A 27328-nucleotide genomic window follows, 5' to 3' on the forward strand; every position below is an offset into this window, starting at 1 on the left:
AAGATCAGGAACGAGACAAGGATGTCCACTCTCACCACTATTATTCAACATAGTTCTGGAAGTCCTAGCCACGGCAATCAGAGAAGAAAAAGAAATAAAAGGAATACAAATTGGAAAAGAAGAAGTAAAACTGTCACTGTTTGCGGATGACATGATATTATACATAGAGAATCCTAAAACTGCCACCAGAAAACTGCTAGAGCTAATTAATGAATATGGTAAAGTTGCAGGTTACAAAATTAATGCACAGAAATCTCTTGCATTCCTATACACTAATGATGAAAAATCTGAAAGAGAAATTATGGAAACACTCCCATTTACCACTGCAACAAAAAGAATAAAATACCTAGGAATAAACCTACCTAGGGAGACAAAAGACCTGTATGCAGAAAACTATAAGACACTGATGAAAGAAATTAAAGATGATACCAACAGATGGAGAGATATACCATGTTCTTGGATTGGAAGAATCAACATTGTGAAAATGAGTATACTACCCAAAGCAATCTACAGATTCAATGCAATCCCTATCAAATTACCAATGGCATTTTTTACGGAGCTAGAACAAATCATCTTAAAATTTGTATGGAGACACAAAAGACCCCGAATAGCCAAAGCAATCTTGAGGGAAAAAACGGAGCGGGAGGAATCAGACTCCCTGACTTCAGACTATACTACAAAGCTACAGTAATCAAGACAATATGGTACTGGCACAAAAACAGAAACATAGACCAATGGAACAAGATAGAAAGCCCAGAGATAAACCCACGCACCTATGGTCAACTAATCTATGACAAAGGAGGCAAAGATATACAATGGAGAAAAGATAGTCTCTTCAACAGGTAGTGCTGGGAAAACTGGACAGCTACATGTAAAAGAATGAAATTAGAACACTCCCTAACACCATACACAAAAATAAACTCAAAATGGATTTAAGACCTAAATGTAAGACCAGACACTATAAAACTCTTAGAGGAAAACATAGGAAGAACACTCTTTGACATAAATCACAGCAAGATCTTTTTTGATCCACCTCCTAGAGTAATGGAAATAAAAACAAAAATAAACAAATGGGACCTAATGAAACTTCAAAGCTTTTGCACAGCAAAGGAAACCATAAACAAGACCAAAAGACAACCCTCAGAATGGGAGAAAATATTTGCAAATGAATCAAAGGACAAAAGATTAATCTCCAAAATATATAAACAGCTCATGCAGCTCAATATTAAAAAAACAAACAACCCAACCCAAAAATGGACCGAAGGCCTAAATAGACATTTCTCCAAAGAAGACATACAGATGGCCAAGAAGCACATGAAAAGCTGCTCAACATCACTAATGATTAGAGAAATGCAAATCAAAACTACAATGAGGTATCACCTCACACCAGTGAGAATGGGCATCATCAGAAAATCTACAAACAACAAATGCTGGAGAGGGTGTGGAGAAAAGGGAACCCTCTTGCACTGTTGGTGGGAATGTAAATTGATACAGCCACTATGGAGAACAATATGGAGGTTCCTTAAAAAACTAAAAATAGAATTACCATATGACCCAGCAATCCCACTACTGGGCATATACCCAGAGAAAACCGTAATTCAAAAAGACACGTGCACCCGAATGTTCATTGCAGCACTATTTACAATAGCCAGGTCATGGAAGCAACCTAAATGCCCATCAACAGACGAATGGATAAAGAAGTTGTGGTACATATATACAATGGAATATTACTCAGCCATAAAAAGGAACGAAATTGAGTCATTTGTTGAGAAGCGGATGGATCTAGAGACTGTCATACAGAGTGAAGTAAGTCAGAAAGAGAAAAACAAATATCGTATATTAATGCATGTATGTGGAACCTAGAAAAATGGTACAGATGAGCCAGTTTGCAGGGCAGAAGTTGAGACACAGATGTAGAGAATGGACATATGGACACCAAGGGGGGAAAACTGCGATGAGGTGGGGATGGTGGTGTGCTGAATTGGGCGATTGGGATTGACATGTGTACACTGATGTGTATAAAACTGATGCCTAATAAGAACCTGCAGTATAAAAAAACAAACAAAACAACTAATACTAAACTTTCATTGGGTTATTTGTATGGAAATATGTTAATATAAATGTTTCAGACATTACATGAAATTTCTAAAAATCTTATATTTGTATTTGTATGGAAATATGTATGGAAATATGTTAATATAAATGTTTCAGACATTACATGAAATTTCTAAAAATCTTATATTTGTATTTGTATGGAAATATGTATGGAAATATGTTAATATAAATGTTTCAGACATTACATGAAATTTCTAAAAATCTTATATGTTCTGGTATAATGTTATAAGTAATAATCCTAGTTATTACTTTAAAATGTATATCTCAGAAATAACTAATTTTCTTGTCAACTGCATTATTATGAACTTTCATCAAATCTTTAACCATGGTCATTTTTAAGTCTTTTGTCATTTACAGACAGTTCTGGGTGTACTCTGATGATTTTGCAAATATGTTCCTATAAAAGGGTTTCATCTTCAAGAAATTCATGGAAAAGACTGACAAGTTCAGGTTTCTGGTAACTGACTGTACTGCTGAACTGAATGAATAAGCATTTTCAGAACTCTAATGAAAAACTGATGAACTCATAAAAGTGCTAACAAAAGATCAAGATGAAAAAAAAAGAAATTAATTACATGGGACTGAGTGAACTGATGAGGATGAGTATAATTTTTGTGACTTTCTGTCTGAATTAAAAAAAAAAAATCCCACAAGGACTCAGAGGAAAAGAATATACAAATCAATTTTCACTGCAAAGTAAAGGAGCTGTTACAGTGGAGGATTACTGGACTGAATGTCAATATTATGACATAGTATAAGTGTGTTTCATGTTTGGTAATTGCAATCATTGTTGCTTTTGTTGTGGTCATCCATGTACAATGCTTGGTGTCAGTCTATCTATCTCTTGTAAAAATAAAATACAGTGTGTGTGTGTGGAAAAAAAAAAAAAAAAAAAAAAAAGGATCATACACCATGATCAAGTGGGATTTATCCCAGGGATGCAAGGATTCTTCAATATACGCAAATCAATCAATGTGATACACCATATTAACAAATTGAAGAAGAAAAACCATATGATCATCTCAATAGATGCAGAAAAAGCTTTTTACAAAATTCAACACCCATTTATGATAAAAACTCTCCAGAAAGTGGGCATAGAGGGAACCTACCTCAACATAATAAAGGCCATATATGACAAACCCACAGCAAACATCATTCTCAATGGTGAAAAACTGAAAGCATTTCCTCTAAGATCAGGAACGAGACAAGGATGTCCACTCTCACCACTATTATTCAACATAGTTCTGGAAGTCCTAGCCACGGCAATCAGAGAAGAAAAAGAAATAAAAGGAATACAAATTGGAAAAGAAGAAGTAAAACTGTCACTGTTTGCGGATGACATGATATTATACATAGAGAATCCTAAAACTGCCACCAGAAAACTGCTAGAGCTAATTAATGAATATGGTAAAGTTGCAGGTTACAAAATTAATGCACAGAAATCTCTTGCATTCCTATACACTAATGATGAAAAATCTGAAAGAGAAATTATGGAAACACTCCCATTTACCACTGCAACAAAAAGAATAAAATACCTAGGAATAAACCTACCTAGGGAGACAAAAGACCTGTATGCAGAAAACTATAAGACACTGATGAAAGAAATTAAAGATGATACCAACAGATGGAGAGATATACCATGTTCTTGGATTGGAAGAATCAACATTGTGAAAATGAGTATACTACCCAAAGCAATCTACAGATTCAATGCAATCCCTATCAAATTACCAATGGCATTTTTTACGGAGCTAGAACAAATCATCTTAAAATTTGTATGGAGACACAAAAGACCCCGAATAGCCAAAGCAATCTTGAGGGAAAAAACGGAGCGGGAGGAATCAGACTCCCTGACTTCAGACTATACTACAAAGCTACAGTAATCAAGACAATATGGTACTGGCACAAAAACAGAAACATAGACCAATGGAACAAGATAGAAAGCCCAGAGATAAACCCACGCACCTATGGTCAACTAATCTATGACAAAGGAGGCAAAGATATACAATGGAGAAAAGACAGTCTCTTCAACAGGTAGTGCTGGGAAAACTGGACAGCTACATGTAAAAGAATGAAATTAGAACACTCCCTAACACCATACACAAAAATAAACTCAAAATGGATTTAAGACCTAAATGTAAGACCAGACACTATAAAACTCTTAGAGGAAAACATAGGAAGAACACTCTTTGACATAAATCACAGCAAGATCTTTTTTGATCCACCTCCTAGAGTAATGGAAATAAAAACAAAAATAAACAAATGGGACCTAATGAAACTTCAAAGCTTTTGCACAGCAAAGGAAACCATAAACAAGACCAAAAGACAACCCTCAGAATGGGAGAAAATATTTGCAAATGAATCAAAGGACAAAAGATTAATCTCCAAAATATATAAACAGCTCATGCAGCTCAATATTAAAAAAACAAACAACCCAACCCAAAAATGGACCGAAGGCCTAAATAGACATTTCTCCAAAGAAGACATACAGATGGCCAAGAAGCACATGAAAAGCTGCTCAACATCACTAATGATTAGAGAAATGCAAATCAAAACTACAATGAGGTATCACCTCACACCAGTGAGAATGGGCATCATCAGAAAATCTACAAACAACAAATGCTGGAGAGGGTGTGGAGAAAAGGGAACCCTCTTGCACTGTTGGTGGGAATGTAAATTGATACAGCCACTATGGAGAACAATATGGAGGTTCCTTAAAAAACTAAAAATAGAATTACCATATGACCCAGCAATCCCACTACTGGGCATATACCCAGAGAAAACCGTAATTCAAAAAGACACGTGCACCCGAATGTTCATTGCAGCACTATTTACAATAGCCAGGTCATGGAAGCAACCTAAATGCCCATCAACAGACGAATGGATAAAGAAGTTGTGGTACATATATACAATGGAATATTACTCAGCCATAAAAAGGAACGAAATTGAGTCATTTGTTGAGAAGCGGATGGATCTAGAGACTGTCATACAGAGTGAAGTAAGTCAGAAAGAGAAAAACAAATATCGTATATTAATGCATGTATGTGGAACCTAGAAAAATGGTACAGATGAGCCAGTTTGCAGGGCAGAAGTTGAGACACAGATGTAGAGAATGGACATATGGACACCAAGGGGGGAAAACTGCGATGAGGTGGGGATGGTGGTGTGCTGAATTGGGCGATTGGGATTGACATGTGTACACTGATGTGTATAAAACTGATGCCTAATAAGAACCTGCAGTATAAAAAAACAAACAAAACAACTAATACTAAACTTTCATTGGGTTATTTGTATGGAAATATGTTAATATAAATGTTTCAGACATTACATGAAATTTCTAAAAATCTTATATTTGTATTTGTATGGAAATATGTATGGAAATATGTTAATATAAATGTTTCAGACATTACATGAAATTTCTAAAAATCTTATATTTGTATTTGTATGGAAATATGTATGGAAATATGTTAATATAAATGTTTCAGACATTACATGAAATTTCTAAAAATCTTATATGTTCTGGTATAATGTTATAAGTAATAATCCTAGTTATTACTTTAAAATGTATATCTCAGAAATAACTAATTTTCTTGTCAACTGCATTATTATGAACTTTCATCAAATCTTTAACCATGGTCATTTTTAAGTCTTTTGTCATTTACAGACAGTTCTGGGTGTACTCTGATGATTTTGCAAATATGTTCCTATAAAAGGGTTTCATCTTCAAGAAATTCATGGAAAAGACTGACAAGTTCAGGTTTCTGGTAACTGACTGTACTGCTGAACTGAATGAATAAGCATTTTCAGAACTCTAATGAAAAACTGATGAACTCATAAAAGTGCTAACAAAAGATCAAGATGAAAAAAAAAGAAATTAATTACATGGGACTGAGTGAACTGATGAGGATGAGTATAATTTTTGTGACTTTCTGTCTGAATTTAAAAAAAAAAATCCCACAAGGACTCAGAGGAAAAGAATATACAAATCAATTTTCACTGCAAAGTAAAGGAGCTGTTACAGTGGAGGATTACTGGACTGAATGTCAATATTATGACATAGTATAAGTGTGTTTCATGTTTGGTAATTGCAATCATTGTTGCTTTTGTTGTGGTCATCCATGTACAATGCTTGGTGTCAGTCTATTTATCTCTTGTAAAAATAAAATACAGTGTGTGTGTGTGGAAAAAAAATAAAATAAAATAAAATAAAATGCACTTGCAGAGATGACCATCAAAAAAAAAATACTTTACTGGTGCAGTAAGTCCCCTACATACGAACGAGTTCCATTCCCAGAGCACATTCATAAGTCCAATTTGTTCTTAAGTCCAATAAAATTAGCCTAGGTACCCAGCTAACATAATCAGCTATACAGTACTGTACTGTAACAAGTTTATAATACTTTTCACACAAATAATACATAAAAGACAAACAAACACAAAAAATAAAGAAAACATTTTTAATCTTACAGTACAGTACCTTGAAAAGTATATTACAGTAGTACTGTACAACAGCTGGCATACAGGGGCTGGCATCAAGTGAACAGGCAAGAAGAGTTACTGACTGGAGGAGGGACAGGAGGTGGGAGATGGTAGAGGTGAAGGATCGTCAGCAATAGGAGATGGAGGACAAGCTGCAATTTCACTCATGCCTAACACTGATGGATGGCACAGGTTCTGGTTCCCTGCTGCAACCAGATGCACATTCGCATCTTTGAAAGTTCATAACCTGAAGGTTCATATGTAGGGGACTCACTGTATAATCATTGAGAAACACCCTCCAAACTTTTTAAAACTATTTTTGTTCTTCCCTCCATAGAGAGCAATTTTTTAATTTTACAAAATATCTCAAGAAGGGATGTATGACTTTAAAAAACCAAACAGTTTAAGTTAGAGTGAATGACTTAAAATGATGAAACTGTACAGCCAAAAGCAAAAATTCACATACATACACACACACACACACACACACACACACACACACACACACACACACCCCACTTAAAATGAGGTTCATATTCCAGGTTGCAATGAAAATGTGAATATCAGAAAATTTTTCTCAAACCTTTTTTTCAAAAGTTTTATGAAATCCATCACATCAACAGGTTAAAAAAGAAAAATCACACAATCATATCAACAGATGAAAAAGAGTATTTGCCCAAATCCAATACCTATTCAAGATAAAAACTCTCAGTAAACTAGAATAGAAGCAGATTTTCTCAACTTGGTAAAGACTACGTATAAAAAACCTACAGTTAGGGATTCCCTGACAGTCCAGTGGTTAGGACTCCGCACTTTCAATGCCAAGGGGCAGGGTTCAATCCCTGGTCGGGGAACTAAGATCCCACAAGCCACGCAGTGTGGCCAAAGAAAAAAAAAAAACCAACCTACAGCTAAAATCATACTTGATGATTTTCAAAAAATTCAAAGCTTTCCCACTAAGATCAGACACAATGCATATCCCCTCTTACCACTCCTTTTCAACATCATACTGAATGCTCTTGGTAATTAAATAAGGCAAGAAAAGAAAAGGTATACAGACTGGGAAGGAAGACAAAACTGTCTTTGTTTGCAGATAGCATGATCATCTATGTAGAAAATCCAAAAGAATCAACAAAAAAAACGTCCTGGAACTAATAGACAATTATAGAAAGGTTGCAGGATACACGGCTAAAATACAAAATTCAATGGTGTTCCTATATACCAACAATTAACAAGTGGAACTTGAAATTAAAAACACAATACCACTTACATTAGTAACCCCCAAAATTAAATACAGTTGCCCCTTCAACAACATGGGGGTTAGTGGTGCCAACTACCCCAAGCAGTCAAAAATCTGCATGTCTTTACAGTCAGACCACGGTATCCGTGGTTCCACATCTGCAAATTCAATCAACCACAGATCACCTGGTACTGCAGTACATATTTATTGAAAAAAGACTTATAAATGGACCTGCACAGTTCAAACCTGTGTTGTTCAATTGCACTTAGGTACAAAACTAACAATGTTAACGTAAGATATGAGGAAAACTACAAAACTCTGATAAACAGTATCAAAGAAGAACTGAATAAATGGAGAGATATTCCATGTTCAAGGATTAGAAGACATAATGTTGTCAAGATGTCAGTTCTTTTCAACTTAACCAATAGATTCAATACACTCTCAATCAAAATTCTAGCCAGTTACTTTATGGATATCAACAAACTGATTCCCAAGTTTACATGGAGAGGAATAAGCCCCAGAATAGCCAACTCAATATAAAAGAAGAATAAAGTTGGAAGACTGACACTGTCTGACTTCAAGACTTACTATAAAGTTATAATAACCAAGATAGCGTGGTGCTGGCAAAAGAATAGACAGATAGATCAATGGAACATAACAGAGAGCCCAGAAAGAGACCCTCATAAATACAGTCAACTGATCTTTGACAAAGGAGCAAAGGCAATACAATGGAGCAAAAACAGTCAATTCAACAAATGTTACTGGAACAACTGGACATTCACAAGCAAAAAAATGAATTTAGACACAGTCCTGACACTCAACACAAAAATTAACTCAAAACAGATCATGGACCTAGATGTAAAACACAAAACCATAAAACTCCTAGAAGATAACACAGGAAAAAACCTAAATGACCACGGGTATGGTGATGCCTTTTTAGATACAACACCAAAGACATAATCTATGAAAGAAATCATTGATAAGCTGGACTTCATTAAAACTAAAAATTTCTTCTCTGCAAAAGACAATACCAAGGGAATTGAAAGACAAACCACACACTGAGAAAAAATATTTGCAAAAAACACATCTGATAAAGGACTGTTAAATATACAAAGAACTCTTAAAACTCAACAATAAGAAAACAAACAACCTGATTTAAAAAATAAGGCTTCCGGGAGCAGGCTCTGGGGAAGGGGTGGCAGACACCATGTTGGGCCGCGAAGGTGGCGAGGACAAGCCCCTGAAGCACCTCAAGAAGCAAGCCAAACAGATGGACGAGGAAGATAAGGCATTCAAGCAGAAACAGAAGGAGGAGCAGAAGCAACTCAAGGAGCTAAAAGCGAAGGCCGCAGGGAAAGGCTCCCCTGGCCACAGGTGGAATTAAAAAATCTGGCAAAAAGTAAGCTGTTCCTTGTGTTTGAGGCAATGATGATCCTAATTCCATTCCTGTTTAAACATCTGGACTCTCTGCCATAGTATCTGTTGCCACTTATAGCTAGAATGAAGTGTTGTCTTGGAACCTATTGTACATTTAAGAATAAACTTTTGTTAAAAAAAAAATCATACAGTGGCTCATCTTGTCTTTAGCTCTTCTCAGCCATTTCTGCCTTAGCTATGAGATCTGCATAAACCCAGCCCAGAACCCTGCCAAAATGTGTTCTTAAGTCTTTGTTCTATCCTGAATTCTGTACCACCTGGAATTAAAACAACTCATTTGAAAAAAATAAATAAGTAAATAAGCCAAAGACCTTAACAGACAAATCTCACCAAAGAAGATACACAGATGGCAAATAAGCATATGAAAAGACACTCCACAACATCTGCCATCAAGAAAATGCAAAATAAAACAATGAGATATGACTACACACCAATTACAATGGCCAAAATCTGGAAAACTGACAATACCAAATGCTGACAAGGATGTGGAGCAACAGGAACTCTCATACATTGCTGGTGAGAATGCGAAATGGTACAGCCACTTTGGAAGACAGTTTGGTGGATTCTTACAAAATTACACATACTTTTACCATATGATCCAGCAATCGCACTCCTTGGTATTTACACAAAAGAGTTGTCTATACAAAATCCTGCACACAGATGTTTACAGCAGCTTTACTCATAACTGCCAACACTTGTTAGCAAACAAGATGTTCTTCAGCAGGTGAATGAATAAATGTACATCCAGACAACAGAATATTATTAGCGCTAAAAAGAAATATGCTATCAAGCTATGAAAAGACATGAGAAACCTTAAATACATATTGCTAATTGAAAGAAAATCTAAGAAGGCTACACACTGTGTGATTCCAACTATATGACTTTCTGGAAAGGTAAAACTATGGTGACAATTAAAAAGATCAGTGGGGACTTCCCTGGTGGTCCAGTGGTTAAGACTCCACACTCCCAATGCAGGGGGCCAGGGTTCGATCCCTGGTCAGGGAACTAGATCCCGCATGCTGCAACGAAGATCCCACATGTTGCAACTAAGACCCGGAGGGAGGGAGGGAAGGGGGGAGGAAGGAAGGAAGGAAGGAAGGAAGGGAGGGAGGGAGGGAGGGATCAGTGGTTGCCAGGGGTGGGAGGGAAGAGAGACGAACAAAAGGAGCACAGAGGATTTTTAAGGCAGTGAAAATCCTCTGTGTATTATAATGATGGATACATGTCATTATACATTTGTCCAAACCCACAGAATGTACAACACCAAGCGTGAACCCTAAGGTAAACTATGGACTTTGGGTGATTATGATGTGTCAATGTAGGTTCATCTTCGGTAAAAAGAAACAAAATGTACCACTCTGGTGAGTGATACTAATAATGGGGAAGGCTATGCAGGTGTTGAAGCAGGGAGTATATGGGAAATCTCTGTACCTTCCTCTCGATTTTTATTATGAACCTAAAACTGCTCTAAAAAAATAAGTCTTAAAAAAAAGATTCTATGGGGACTTCCCTGGCGGTCCAGTGGTTAAGACTCCACGATTACAATGCAGCAGGGCATGGGTTCGATCCCTGGTCAGGGAACTAAGATCCCACATGCCACACAGCACAGCCAAAAAAAAAGAAAAGATTCTATAAATTTTACATCAATATTTAAAATTCAAATCATAGAAAAACATATAAATATCAAGAAACAGGTTAAAGGCAGCATTTCAAAGATACATGTATAGCTTTTTAGCCTAATCCAATAATTAGTTCAGTGGTACCTAACCAATGAGATGATGAAGAGGAAATACGAACATGAGACACAGATACTCACTTGCTTTTTCTTCAAGTCTCTGAAGGCAGCAAAATCATCGGGGGAGTCAGAAGGAACACTTGTGACCACACCAGTACCTTATAAAAGAAAATGTAGAATTAACTAATATAACCAGAATGTGTTTCCCAAAGAATTTCTAGAAAGAAATAAACTCTTTACCTTTATCCTCCTTGATGGTGAGCATTGGGAGAACATAGATCACCTTATAAGATGTTAAAGGTGCAGAAAGTGATGCACCAAGAATATCCTATGTAAGAAAAAGATGAGCATAAAGCAGAAGTAACTTATTCTAATCATTAAAATTTAAAACAATGTTAACATTTTAAGCCCTGAGAAGCTAATAATCAACAACACTCATTCTTTTATACCTACTAGACTAAAAATAATTGAAAATAATTATAATACCCAAATCTTGCAAGGTTGTGAAGAAATTAATACACTTATACATTGCTTGAGGGAAACAATATAGGAATCCAACTTGGACCCAGCAATCCAATCCTAGGAATTTACCTCAAAGGAAAAAGAATTATTTTTTCTTTGAGAATCTCCTCAATGCTGTGTTAACTACATTAGCCAAAACCTGGAAACAACTAAAACTTTAAATGATAAAAAAATCACTTAATAAAATATGAAACATCAACAAGATAGAATACTGTATCTCTATTTTAAATGATAATTAGGAAGACAAACTGAATTAAAAAGATATATCTTAAAAGAAAAAATCAGAAGATCTGATAATATTGGACCCATATTCTCATATATCAACAAACAGCTTGCGGGGCTTCCCCCGCAGTCCAGTGGTTAAGACTCCACGCTTCCAATGCAGGGAGCTCAGGTTCAATCCCTGGTCAGGGAACTAAGATCCCTTAAGCTGCATGGCACAACCAGAAAGAAAAAAAGAGAACAAGGAAGATGTTTACCTACCGATAAAATGATTACCAAGTTATAGTTAAGTAAAAAAGAAAGTAAAACACAGACAATGTGATAAAATACATTGCCATTTGTGTGTAAAAAAGAGGGCAAAAGAATATATATATATATGTATTTGCTTGTATACACATGAAATACTTCTGGAAGGATACACGAGACAGTGATTTTACTGACAGCCTATGAAAGGGAGAATTGAGTGACTGGGACTATTTTGTGGATCTTTTTGTCTTTTTTTTTTTTTTTTTGGCCACTCTGAATAGCTTGCAGGATCTTAGTTCCCCAACCAGGGATTGAACCTGTGCCCTCGGCAGTGAAAGCACGGAGTCCTAATCACTGGACTGCCAGGGAATTCCCTCTTTTCGTCTTTTGAATTTTGAGTCTTATGAATATTTAGTAACCCAGTCAAAAAATAAGTTTACAAAATAAGTAAGAAATAAACTCTCCAATTCAAAAGGAGAATTGAGATGGTATTCTACCCATCCTTTTCTTTTAAAAGATTATTTATTAAGATACCAATGATCAGCATTTACCAAAGGGAATAAAACACACTCAAAAACACCAATAAGTAAATAAACTCTAAGGATAAGAGCTATGCAGCCATCTAGATTTAGTTAAGATCAACCAAAACTTCCTTCTCAGAAAAAAGCAGCTGCAATTCCACTCCAGGAGTGCAGGTAATCATATTAAAAAAGTAATATAATGTCTACCACAGCTATTAAATCTCTCAGGGAGGACTGTCTGTATTTTTAACCAGATAGTTACTGAGCTGCAATGTAAGATTCAAAAATACTATTTTACTGATATGGTCACACAATGAATACACACACAGCAATAAAAAAAAAAGAACAAACTACTCCTACACACAACATGGATGAATCTCATTGACATCATGTTGAGCCAAAGAAGCTAAACACAAAAAAGTACAGACTATACAATTCCACTGTGTAAAGTTCAAGAAGAGCAACTAATCTTTGGTGACTGAAGTCATGGCAGTGGTTACCTCTGCAGGCAGGCTGAGCAGTGATGTGAAATGGACATGACAGCACCTTCTGCAGTGCTGGAACTGTTCTATATCTTGATTTGGGTGGTGCTTACATGACTGTATACACATTTGAAAATGCACCAAAAATATACACATGTATGACTTAACACATTTGACTGTAACGTATACCTCAATTAAAACGTTTTTTTAAATGTTCTTTTCTCAAGCTTCATTTTTGACATTTTCCTCTAAATTCAGGCACTAAAATAAAGTCTGCTACCCAACTTACCTCTCCCATTAACTCTTTAACAACAGGCACCACGCCGTTGTCCTTCGTAAAGCCCTGGTATGACATATTCCTTGCGGCTCTTTGGGTGCAGATGAATATATCTCCATTCGCTGTCTCAAATCCAATGTACTTCATATGAGGGCAAACCCAACAGTTTGTCTGTCCAAACATGGTCTCAGGTCTGAGAGTAGCAGCTACCAAGAAGATATTTTTCCCTTTCAAGCCACTAAGAAGAAAAAATATACATTTATGCAAAAAATGTTATGGATTCTATCACAACTATCTGATATTTCAAAAAGATGAAGCAACAATTCTTCTACCTATTAAGGTAGGTAGCAAACCTACCTTAATTTGGATGGGTATGGCTCAAGCACTTTCAACTTGATTAAAGTATATTCCTGAGGTCCAACACCCTAAACAAAATAAAACAAAAATTCAAGGGAGAAAGAAAGGCCTGGATTACACCTACTAATCTATGTGACAGATCTGATTCACATTACTAAGATGGGTTCCTGCATTGTTAGAATAATTCTTTCTTCCAATGAAGAGACTGCCAGTGGTGTGTTGACCACATGGAAGCCTAATGTGTAAAAATGACTTGAAGACCACCATCCCACCCCACACCACACCAAAACTGATCAAGGAGGCCCAGACTGTACTAAGTAAGATTTGCTAAGAGCTCCCTTCAGAGAGAAGAACAGCGGGAAAAAAAATGAAGTGACTTAGATTAATCAGCCAAAATAGTGTTTGCCAAAATCGGAGTTAGAAGATACAACCAACATCAATCCTACAGAGCAGTCATCACAGACATACACTGGACCAGGGGTCAGATGATGTGCATTCAAAACCTAGCCTGGGCCCTTACTTGTGGCTTGACCCAAGGAGTCACAATCACTCTAAGCCTTCATTTCCTCATCTGTAAAATAACTGCACTGTGCCTCATACAGGACTGTCCTGAGGAACACCTAAGATAATGATAGGAAAATGCTGTGAAAAACTATGATGTACTATTTAAATTTAGAATATTGCTACCCCTGACTATATTAAAGCTTAACATAGTCAGTAAACTGGGCCTTCTGAAGGCTCTCAAATCTTTCAAAATTTTGATTAATGCTCATTTCTGTCAGGTAAGTTACATCATAATTGAAGGCTGACTTTGAAAGGTAGTTGCTAGACTACAAATGTGTTCAAAGGTGGTAACAAAGAATGACACACTCATAGGGACTGCAAAGTTCAGATCCTGGCATTGCTGTTGACTTACTGTGCCAAGGCTTTAGGCAAATGACTTACCCTTATTTCATTCAAGTATTACACGGAATAATGTCACTAATGTGTCCTACAGGAATGTAGAATGAACCGCTGTCATGCATGGCTGGAAGTACTTTGGAAATAAGTAAGTAGGCATGTGACCAAAGCAAGTATAAATGGAATCTGTGTATATCAATTAACCACATATCTCATTACCTTTCCTCATAATCTCCTTTTAGAGCAGTGCACTCTCCAAGTGGTGCTTCTCAAACATTAGCAGGCATATGAATCACACTGAGAACACGTTAAAAGATTCCTAGGCCCCACCCCCCAGAGCTTCTGATTCAGCAATTTGGGGGTGAGGTTCAAGAATCTGCTTTTCTAGGATTTCCCTGGCGGTCCAGTGGTTAGGACTCTGCTCTTTCCCTACTGAGTGCCCGGGTTCGATCCCTGGTCGAGGAATCCCACAAGCCAGGCAGAGCAGCCAAAGAAACAAAACAAAAACAAAAAACAAACGAACAAAAAAAAATGTGCTTTTCTAACACAAGCTGATGCAGCTGAACCTAGTGCTACTCTTGGAGTAGCAAGGTCCTCGACAAGATACAGGTACCTATGATGACATTCTGCCTCTGGCTTAACAGCCACCAGAGTATCATGACTATACAACTCAGCACTGAAATAAAGTGATTTTTAGGTTTCTAATCTATTTCTTGAACTCTATGCCCATATTAAGAATTATTACAATAGGGACTTCCCTGGTGGCGCAGTAGTTAAGAATCCACCTGCTAATGAAGGGGACACGGGTTCAAGCCCTGGTCCGAGAAGATCCCACATACCGCAAAGCAACTAAGCCCATATGCCACAACTACTGAACCCGCATGCCACAACTACTGAAGCCCACGCGCCTAGAGCTCGCACACCTAGAGCCCGTATTTCGCAACAAAGAGAAGCCATCGCAATGAGAAGCTCGAACACCACAACAAAGAGTAGCCCCCGCTTGCCGCAATTAGAGAAAAGCCCACGCGCAGCAACAAAGACCCAACACAGCCAAAAATAAACAAATAAGTAAATTTATTTTTTAAAAAAATTATTACAATAGCTACTCTATGGCACAAATAATTACCTCTCCAGTTTGTCTGTCATGATCCATACAAGGCTGTCCATCTTTTGGAGAATAAATGGTATACCTAAAAAATAAATAATAAGTGACAAATATTATTATAACATACAAGTTTTACCCTAACATATTTGTCAGTGTTGCTCCTAACCATCACAATATTTCTTCTAACTAAAACTTCTAACTGAGCAAATGTTTACATCATTTTTATGCTTTTATGGCGAGTTCTACTGCCAACATAGTTATTTAATGAAAGCCTTCTGCCTTCATCAAAGGTAAGATCACTGAAAAATATTCACTGATCTTTGCTTTATGGTATGAAACAGAAGACTGTAAAATATAAATTTGCTTTTAAAATGCAGATAGCAGAGGGCAGACAGCAGAAGCAAGAAGAACTACAATCCTGCAGCCTGTGGAACAAAAACCACATTCACAGAGAGACAGACAAGATGAAAAGGCAGAGGGCTATGTACCAGATGAAGGAACAAGATAAAACCCCAGAAAAACAACTAAAGGAAGTGGAGATAGGCAACCTTCTAGAAAAAGAGTTCAGAATAACGATAGTGAAGATGATCCAGGAGCTCAGAAAAAGAATGGAGGCAAAGATCGAGAAGATGCAAGAAATGTTTAACAAAGAACTAGAAGAATTAAAGAACAAACAAACAGATGAACAATACAATAACTGAAAAGAAAACTACACTAGAAGGAATCAATAGCAGAATAACTGAGGCAGAAGGACAGATAAGTGACCTGGAAGACAGAATGGTGGAATTCACTGCTACGGAACAGAATAAAGAAAAAAGAATGAAAAGAAATGAAGACAACCTAAGAGACCTCTGGGACAACATTAAACGCAACAACATTTGCATTATAGGGGTCCCAGAAGGAGAAGAGAGAGAGGACCAGAGAAAATATTTGAAGAGATTATAGTCAAAAACTTCCCTAACATGGGAAAGGAAATAGCCACCCAAGTCCAGGAAGCACAGAGAGTCCCATACAGGATAAACCCAAGGAGAAACATGCCAAGACACATAATAATCAAATTGGCAAAAATTAAAGACAAAGAAAAATTACTGAAAGCACCAAGGGAAAAACAACAAATGACATACAAGGGAACTCCCATAAGGTTAACAGCTGATTTATCAGCAGAAACTCTGCAAGCCAGAAGGGAATGGCATGATATACTTAAAGCGATGAAAGGGAAGAACCTACAACCAAGATTACTCTACCCAGCAAGGATCTCATTCAGATACGATGGAGAAATCAAAAGCTTTACAGACAAGCAAAAGCTAAGAGAATTCAGCACCACCAAACCAGCTTTACAACAAATGCTAAAGGAACTTCTCTAAGTGGGAAACACAAGAGAAGAAAGGGACCTACAAAAACAAACCCAAAACAGTTAAGAAAATGGTCATAGGAACATACATATCGATAATTACCTTAAACGTGAATGGATTAAATGCTCCAACCAAAAGACACAGGCTTGCTGAAGGGATACAAAAACAAGACCCATATATATGCTGTCTACAAGAGACCCACTTCAGACCTAGGGACACATACAGACTGAAAGTGAGGGGATGGAAAAAGATATTCCATGCAAATGGAAATCAAAAGAAAGCTGGAGTAGCAATACTCTTATCAGATAAAAGAGACTTTAAAATAAAGAATGTTACAAGGGACAAGGAAGGACACTACATAATGATCCAGGGATCAATCCAAGAAGAAGATATAACAATTATAAATATATATACACCCAACATAGGAGCACCTCAATACATAAGGCAACTGCTAACAGCTCTAAAAGAGGAAATCGACAGTAACACAATAATAGTGGGGGACTTTAACACCTCACTTACACCAATGGACAGATCATCCAAAATGAAAATAAATAACGAAACAGAAGCTTTAAATGATACAATAGACCAGACAGATTTAATCGACATTTATAGGACATTCCATCTAAAAACAGCATATTACACTTTCTTCTCAAGTGTGCACGGAACATTCTCCAGGATAAATCACATCTTGGGTCACAAATCAAGTCTCAGTAAATTTAAGAAAACTGAAATCATATCAAGCGTGTTTTCTGACCACAACACTATGAGATTAGAAATGAATTACAGGGAAAGACGTAAAAACAAACACATGGAGGCTAAACAATACATTACTAAGTAACCAAGAGATCACTGAAGAAATCAAAGAGGAAATCAAAAAATACCTACAGACAAATGACAATGAAAATACGACAATCCAAAACCTATGGGATGCAGCAAAAGCAGTTCTAAGAGGGAAGTTTATAGCTATACAAGCCTACCTCAAGAAACAAGAAAAATCTCAAGTAAACAACCTAACCTTACACCTAAAGGAACTAGAGAAAGAAGAAAAAACAAAACCCAAAGTTAGCAGAAGGAAAGAAATCATAAAGATCAGAGCAGAAATACATGAAATAGGAACAAAGAAAACAATAGCAAATATCAATAAAACTAAAAGCTGGTTCTTTGAGAAGATAAGCAAAATTGATAAACCATTAGCCAGACTCATCAAGAAAAAGAGGGAGAGGACTCAAATCAATAAAATTTAAAATGAAAAAGGAGAAGTTACAACAGACACCGCAGAAATACAAAGCATCCTAAGAGAGTACTACAAGCAACTCTATGCCATTAAAATGGACAACCTAGAAGAAATGGACAAATTCTTAGAAAGGTATAACCTTCTAAGACTGAACCAGGAAGAAATAGAAAATATGAACAGACCATTCACAAGTAATGAAGTTGAAACTGTGATTAAAAATCTTCCAACAAACAAAAGTCCAGGACCAGATGGCTTCACAGGTGAATTCTATCAAACATTTAGAGAAGAGCTAACACCCATCCTTCTTAAACTCTTCCAAAAAATTGCAGAGGAAGGAACACTCCCAAACTCATTCTATGAGGCCACCATCACCCTGATACCAAAACCAGATAAGGATAGTACAAAAAAAGAAAATTACAGACCAATATCACTGATGAATATAGATGCAAAAATCCTCAACAAAATACTAGCAAACAGAATCTAACAACAAATTAAAAGTATCATACACCATGATCAAGTGGGATTTATCCCAGGGATGAAAGGATTCTTCAATATACACAAATCAATCAATGTGATACACCATATTAACAAATTGAAGAATAAAAACCATATGATCATCTCAATAGATGCAGAAAAAGCTTTTGACAAAATTCAACACCCATTTACGATAAAAACTCTCCAGAAAGTGGGCATAGAGGGAAACTACCTCAACATAATAAAGGCCATATACAACAAACCCACAGTAAACATCATTCTCAATGGTGAAAAACTGAAAGCATTTCCTTTAAGATCAGGAACAAGACAAGGATGTTCACTCTCACCACTATTATTCAACATAGTTTTGGAAGTCCTAGCCATGGCAATCAGAGAAGAAAAAGAAATGAAAGGAATACAAATTGGAAAAGAAGAAGTAAAACTGTCACTGTGTGCAGATGACAGGATACTATACATAGAGAATCCTAAAAATGCCACCAGAAAACTACTAGAGCTAATCAATGAATTTGGTAAAGTTGCAGGATACAAAATTAATGCACAGAAATCCCTTGCATTTCTATACACTAATGATGAAAAATCTGAAAGAGAAATTAAGGAAATGCTCCCATTTACCACTGCAACAGAAAAAATACAATACCTAGGAATAAACCTACCTAAGGAGACAAAAGACCTGTATGCATAAAACTATAAGGCACTGATGAAAGAAATTAAAGAGGATACTAACTGATGGAGAGATATACCATGTTCTTGGACTGGAAGAATCAATATTGTGAAAATGACTATACTACCCAAAACAATCTACAGATTCAATGCAATCCCTATCAAATTACCAATGGCATTTTTTACGGAACTAGAACAAAAAATCTTAAAATTTGTATGGAGACACAAAAGACCCTGAATAGCCAAAGCAGTCTTGAGGGAAAAAACGGAGCGGGAGGAATCAGACTCCCTGACTTCAGACTATACTACAAAGCTACAGTAATCAAGACAATATGGTACTGGCACAAAAACAGAAACATAGATCAATGGAACAAGATCGAAAGCCCAGAGATAAACCCACGCACCTATGGTCAACTAATCTATGACAAAGGAGGCAAGGATATACAATGGAGAAAAGACAGTCTCTTCAATAAGTGGTGCTGGGAAAACTGGACAGCTACATGCAAAAGAATGAAATTAGAACACTCCCTAACACCATACACAAAAATAAACTCAAAATGGATTCGAGACCTAAATGTAAGACCGGACACTATAAAACTCTTAGAGGAAAACAGGAAGAACACTCGACATAAATCACAGCAAGATCTTTTTTGATCCACCTCCTAGAGTAATGGAAATAAAAACAAAACTAAACAAATGGGACCTAATGAAACTTCAAACCTTTTGCACAGCAAAGGAAACCATAAACAAGACCAAAAGACAACCCTCAGAATGGGAGAAAATATTTGCAAACGAATCAAGGGACAAAGGATTAATCTCCAAAATATATAAACAGCTCATGCAGCTCAATATTAAAAAAACAAACAACCCAATCCAAAAATGGGCAAAAGACCTAAATAGACATTTCTCCAAAGAAGACATACAGATGGCCAAGAAGCACATGAAAAGCTGCTCAACATCACTAATTAGAGAAATGCAAGTCAAAACTACAATGAGGTATCACCTCACACCAGTTAGAATGGGCATCATCAGAAAATCTACAAACAACAAATGCTGGAGAGGGTGTGGAGAAAAGGGAACCCTTTTGCACTGTTGGTGGGAATGTAAATTGATACAGCCACTATGGACAACAGTATGGAGGTTCCTTAAAAAACTAAAAATAGAATTACCATATGATCCAGCAATCCCACTACTGGGCATATACCCAGAGAAAACCACAATTCAAAAAGACGCGTGCACCCCAATGTTCATTGCAGCACTATTTACAATAGCCAGGTCATGGAAGCAACCTAAATGCCCATCGACAGATGAATGGATAAAGAAGATGTGCTACATATATACAATGGAATATTACTCAGCCATAAAAAGGAACGAAACTGGGTCATTTGTTGAGATGTGGATGGACCTAGAGACTGTCATACAGAGTGAAGTTAAGTCAGAAAGAGAAAAGCAAATATTGTATATTAACGCATGTATGTGGAACCTAGAAAAATGGTACAGATGAACCGGTTTGCAGGGCAGAAGTTGAGACAGAGATGTAGAGAACAAACGTATGGCCACCAAGGGGGAAAAGCCACGGGGGGGGTGGGGATGGTGGTGTGATGAATTGGGCGATTGGGATTGACATGTATACACTGATGTGCATAAAGTTGATGACTAATAAGAACCTGCTGTATAAAGAAATAAATAAAATTTAAAAATTTAAAAAAAAATGCAGATAGCTTTTAATGAGTCCATATAATCAAGGAAGAAGTTTATAGAACATTTTATAGAGCAAAAAGATAAACTAAAACACAAATAAAATTATTTTTCTACTTGGCTAGAATACTTAAGAGACTATTTAGTGAGAACATAAGAGAGAATCTTCAGTGAGACCATAAGAAAGAATCTTTAGTGAGACCCCTATTCTCCCTGGTTCTATTTGTCACAAACACTAAGCAGCTCAGAGAAACTGAGACACCAGCCAAACAAAAAGGAATACAAAGGAAACAAGAGAACAAAAAGAGAAATTATAAAAGGAGAAAAGATAATGGAAAAAAGTAGGCTCCGGGGCACACTGAATTACAATGCAGAAATTACATGATTTTTACTTTATTATACCGAAGGACAACAAACTCACCGCTTCCCAAATTTAATTTTGCTTCTTTCTCTTAATGTTAAAAACTGCCACCTGACAAATGAGTCATAGTAAGGATTAACATCAGTGGTGATGAAGGAACGACGCCAGTCTACCTACACAAGGAGAAAGGAAAAGGTAATTTTTGAGAAATTTATATGGTCTCTATGAACAGGAATTCCCATGAATCAATTATTTACTCTTCTACTCCTTATTTCCCAACTTAGAATTATATCAAAAATATCAAAAGCAAACCAAAAAATTTCAAGTTCCACCTATTAAATATATAATATGCCACAATTATTATGTTAATTTGTGCTTAATATGTAAGTTTTTAAACACACACATTTACCTATTAAACATACAGGAATTATAATAAATTAAGAAGGAGCATTTACATAACACCTTTATGTATCCCTAAATATTCAAGCTACACTTGGGCTTCTTCATATCTTCTTTTTTTTTAATTTTATTGAAGTATAGTTGATTTACAATGTTGTGGGCTTCTTCATATTCTTTGAATAGAATTCCTTTATACTAATTGTTAATATACATATATACATTCCAAAACAACAAATATTGAAGTACTTCATTGCTTACATTGAGGCCCATGTGGTTCTAATCTGACAAGAACAGTACCAAGTCATTACTGGAATATATTATTCTAAATTAAGAGGTAGTCCAAATCTCATTCAATCACACAAATATAAATGTATTTTTCATATTTCCTTACACTCTGGGGGTGATGGGCATACCTTCAAACCCATTCTCTTCAGATCCTGAACAGCCAGTGGTGGGAAATAGTCAAGCCAATATTCTGCTTCAGAAAATTTGACTATCTCTTCATCAGACAGACCAAGGGATTTCATAATGTCCCACTGGTATTTAGAAGATCCAGCTTTAGCAGCAGCTTTACTCTGAAAATAACAGCAAAACCAAACTCCATCAAAGAACAACTAACAACTGGTTAACAAATTCCAGGACCACAGTAATTTTAAGTGAATAATCCTATTTGGTAGTTTTTTAAAATCTAAGACAATACTGTTGACATGTCAGAATACTGCAGGATCTGGATGTACTGTTCTGTTTGCCAAACCGTATAGTCTGATACCTGGATTCTGACACCAAAGACAACTATCAATACAGAGGTGGAACCATAAAAAATTATCATCACAAAGATAGGATCTTAGCACCAAACCTTCACTATTTCCTTTTTTCAAATACCATATGCACCTTTTTTAGCTATGAATAAGCTGCTAACAAGAGTTTCCTCCTTTTCCAATATTTACCAATATCAAAAAGGTAACCACATGCCAGGGACTGGAGGTAGGCAAAAAGGCTGAACTATATAAAAAGGTAGGACAAGGAATTTGGGGGCTGAGGAAACTGCTCTGTATAGTACTGTGGTGGTAGAAACATGACTCCATGCACTTGTCAAACCAACACAACGATACACTGTGAAGAGTAAGAGAGAGATGGAGGAAAGGAGGGAGGGAGGGAAGAAGGGAGGAAAGGAGGGAGGGAGGGAAGAAGGGAGGGAGGGAGGGAGAGAGAGGAAGGAAGAAAGGAAGGGAAGGAAGGAAGGAAGGAGGGAAGGAGGGAGGGAGGGAGGAAAGGAAGGAAGGAAGGAAGAAAGGAAGGAAGAGTTTACATTAATTAAAAAAAAAACCTCATTTAAAAAAATATAAAGAAATTTTTTAAAATGTATAAAGAAATAAATACAGACACATACATATAAGCGGGTTAGGAGACATACATATATTTCCTTGCTCTTTCTACTGAGAGGACCTAGAAACAATGAGCATAACTAGCACTCGGAACTTAGTTTCTAAATACCATATTTCAATAAAAGGAAAAAGGACTCCTTGGAAGAGTGGTTGACTCTGGGGCTAAAACAGGGAAAATACAAAATGAGCCTGGAGCATCTTGTGACACCTGAAAGTATAGAAGTGCTCAAAAAAAACAAAAAAAACAAAAAAAAAAAAAGAAAGAAATAGAAAAAAGAAAAAAAGATGGGGGCATGTCAAATGGACACAGGAGCCCACCTAAAAGATTCCCCCAATGGCCATTGCTAGAACAATTTGAGCAATAACAATAACTCAAAAAACCCCAATAGGATTAGATTATAACCCAAAGAATAAATAAATATGCATGAATCCACACTGATATAAAAAAGAAATTAATAAACAAGTAAATGGGGGAGAAGGAACTTTTCCTTTCAGAAGAATTCCAGGTAATAAATGTAGAAGGAATGAGGGAAACGGAAAATCACCATTAGAACAAAATATGCAGCAATAACCATTGCAGGGAAGATCCACTGATGAATGCTAAAATTAGTGAGCAAATATATAAAAAGAAACAAGATATTGGGACTTCTCTGGTGATCCAGTGGGTAAGACTCCGCACTCCCAGTGCAGGGGGCCCGGGTTCGATCCCTGGTCAGGGAACTAGATCCTGCATGCGTGCCACAACTAAGAGTTTGCATGCCACAACTAAGAGTCCACATGCCACAACTAAGAAGTCCACATGCCACACGCAACTAAAAGATCCTGCATGCCACAACAAAGATCCCGAGTGCCACAACTAAGACCCAGTGCAGCCAAAATAAATAAATAAATAAAAATCTTGAAAAAATAAAGTATACAAAGCAATGGTTTAAAAAAAAAAAAAAAGGTATTATTTCCATAGCCTCAAAGTATCTCTCCCAAAACATACATGAATTACAAAGGGACAAATGAAATCTTTACAGGAGAAAAACCTAATAGACACCACCTAAACCAAATGATCAAGGTTAACATCACCAGTAATAAGATATATCAATATCTTATGCTATCTGATATGATGCATTGAAGACACATCACCTTTAATCTACTCATGAGAAAGCATTAGACAAACCCAAAATGAGGGACATTCTATAAGTTATCTGACCAGTACTCTTCAAAAGTGCCAAGATCATGGAAGACAGAAGAAGAGACATGACAAGGAAATGCAAAATGGGATTTTGGACTAGATCTTGGAACAGAATAAGGACATTAAGGAAAAACTGTTAAATCCAAATGAAGTCTGTAGTTTCTTAAACAGTATTGTTCAAATGTTGGTTTCTTAGTTTTGAGAACTGTACCATGGTTATATAAGATGTAACTGGGTTAAGATTCTAAGGGAACCTTGTACAATCCTGCAATTCTTCTGTAAGTCTAAAATTATTTCAAAATAAAGTAAAAAGGGGAAAAAAGGTAATCAAAAAGTGAGAAAGATAATTCTGCTTTATTACTTTTTAAAAATTACTGAGTATTTTTTATGTGTCAGGTACTACGCTAGTACTGGGAATGTACATATAAATCAGACAAATATAAATATAAAACTTCAACCAAAATAAGTATCATCAAACCACCAAACCAAAAAAAAAAAAAAAAAACCACCAAACCTTTTTTCCTTTAGCTTTATCCTTAATTATTATATCTTCTGTTTTAATACTGATTTCTTCTTCTTCCTCTTCCTCATCTGGAAAATCAGGGGGGCAACCATAAAGCTCTATTTCTCTTTTCAATTTATCAGCACATGCCTACAAAAAACACAACATTAGAGATGGTAAAGTTAAAAATTCAAGGTGGAAACAATTTGAGTTTTTTTGTTGTTTCTATGGCCAACTAAAACTGACTCTGGGGCTTCCCTGGCAGCGCAGTGGTTAAGAATCTGCCTGCCGGGCTTCCCTGGTGGCGCAGTGGTTGAGAATCTGCCTGCTAATGCAGGAGACACGGGTTCGAGCCCTGGTCTGGGAAGATCCCACATGCCACGGAGCAGCTGGGCCCGTGAGCCACAGCTGCTGAGCCTGCGCGTCTGGAGCCTGTGCCCCGCAACGGGAGGGGCCGCGATAGTGAAAGGCCCGCGCACCGCGATGAAGAGTGGTGCCCGCACCGCGATGAAGAGTGGCCCCCACTTGCCGCAAATAGAGAAAGCCCTCGCACGAACCGAAGACCCAGCACAGCCAAAAATAAATAAATAAATAAATAAATAAATAAAATTAAAAAAAAAAAAAAAAGCCTATTAAAAAAAAAAAAAAAAAAAAGAATCTGCCTGCCGATGCAGGGGACACGAGTTTGAGCCCTGGTCCGGGAAGATCCCACATGCCACAGAGCAACTAAGCCCGTGCGCCACAACTACTGAGCCTGCGCTCTAGAGCCCTCGCGCCACAACTACTGAAGCCCGCATGCCTAGAGGCTGTGCTCCGTAACAAGAGAAGCCACCACGATGAGAAGCCTGCGCACCGCAACGAAGAGCAGCCCCCGCTCGTCAACAACTAGAGAAAGCTCGCGCGCAGCAACGAAGGCCCAACACAGCCAAAAATAAATAAATAAATAAATAAATTTATTTTTTTTAAAAAAACCTGACTCTGAAATTTAGGTAGATAGGACAGACTTTAAGTTAGAAAACAAACCCTGAAAGATGAAGGGATTTATCCAAGGTTATAAACCTAGTAAGCTGCAGAATTACAACATGAACCTGCACTTACAACCCCAGCTCTTTTCAGCTGTACCATAATGAGTCCACTGTCACAAAGATGACACCAAGTAGACAGTGTTAAAGTTATGAGAAAAATACAAATATAGAATTGTGAATTTCAAAAAAGGGAGGGGACACTTCTATGAAGAATTTCAGCTAACAAATAGTGAAAGAATGAGACAACTAGAAAGTCACCATTTCACAACCACAAATTCAATAATTGAAAGACAAGGATCATGAAAGGATGCTAAAAGCACTGAGTTACTGGGTAACCAAATACTCAGAGGCTCGTAAGGTATTATCCCACAGATTACTTTTCAATTAGAAAAGAGAAAAGCTACCTTTAGAATGAGGAAGTCTGGCAGTATTAACTTAATATCACTAAAATGACACAAGCTGCCATTATATGTCTTTTGATGTGATACAGTGGGAAGTTCCAACCTCATCGATGTAGTACTGGTGATAACCAAATGCAAAGTGTGATCCACAAAATAAAAAGGATATAAACACCAGAAAGGATACAACAATGTTCAATTTCGTGGAGTGGACAGTGGGACTATGACAATGTAGAAGAACGCCCTTGCTCTCAACAGATACAAGCTGCCATGTTTAGGGGTGACACGTCATGATGTCTGCCAACTTACTTTCAATGCATTCACAGAAAAAGGGAGAAAAAAGTGTGCATGTATTGTAGGTTGAGAGACAGAACTAGAGCAACTGTGGCAAATGTTAATACTTGGTGACTATAAGTGAAGGGTACATGGGTGCTCACTGTACTATCGTTTTACCTTTCCTATAGGTTGGACATTTTTCAAAATAAAAGACTGGAGAATAAACAGAAATGAGTTATATTTCCCAATTCCCAAGGATTTAGGGAATCCTTTCAACTGTAGTTTTCTTGCCCATAGTTTATCGAAAATTATTTTTATTATAAATTTATGACAAATTTAAGACACTTGCAAAAATGACCAAAATATGATAGAACTGTTTATTATTTTATTCCAACAGCCTATATACGTCATGAATGCACAAAACACTGCCCATTTTACTTGTTAGTAGTTATTATCTAACTCTAAAACAGAAATATGAATATATAAGGAACCAAAAGATATCAGCATTACTTAGAAATCACTTAGACCTTAATGTATGCCCTTTAAGCACTTCTCCAAATGTTTTCTAAAAATTAATCTTCACGATAATAAATTCCGTTCACATCAAAAAACACTTTAACGTAATATAGAAGTACATATTTGAAAACCCTATTTCAAGCTCTTGAACTGGATATTACTATTTGCTCTAAGCTAAAAAGAGTACAAAGCAATCCCAAAAGCAATCT

At 36.6% G+C, this 27328-nt stretch overlaps 1 protein-coding gene and 1 pseudogene across 1 annotated transcript in view; one reads left to right on the forward strand and one right to left on the reverse strand.

The window, feature by feature from the left end:
* The window catches only part of LARS1 (leucyl-tRNA synthetase 1), a 93093-nt gene that overhangs the window by 56547 nt on the left and 9218 nt on the right, over window positions 1–27328 (reverse strand). Inside the window, exons 5-12 of the mRNA XM_007194172.3 lie at window positions 24917–25054; window positions 22248–22409; window positions 21496–21608; window positions 15657–15720; window positions 13631–13698; window positions 13286–13511; window positions 11244–11331; window positions 11085–11161 (exon numbers count right to left, since the gene is read on the reverse strand). Coding sequence (XP_007194234.2) covers window positions 11085–11161; window positions 11244–11331; window positions 13286–13511; window positions 13631–13698; window positions 15657–15720; window positions 21496–21608; window positions 22248–22409; window positions 24917–25054 — 936 coding nt within the window. The remainder of the gene's footprint in view (window positions 1–11084; window positions 11162–11243; window positions 11332–13285; window positions 13512–13630; window positions 13699–15656; window positions 15721–21495; window positions 21609–22247; window positions 22410–24916; window positions 25055–27328) is intronic.
* Window positions 9039–9234, forward strand: LOC114235519 (translation machinery-associated protein 7-like; annotated as a pseudogene).

This window comes from Balaenoptera acutorostrata, chromosome 2 (genome assembly GCF_949987535.1).
Source record: "Balaenoptera acutorostrata chromosome 2, mBalAcu1.1, whole genome shotgun sequence".
NCBI lineage: Eukaryota > Metazoa > Chordata > Mammalia > Artiodactyla > Balaenopteridae > Balaenoptera > Balaenoptera acutorostrata.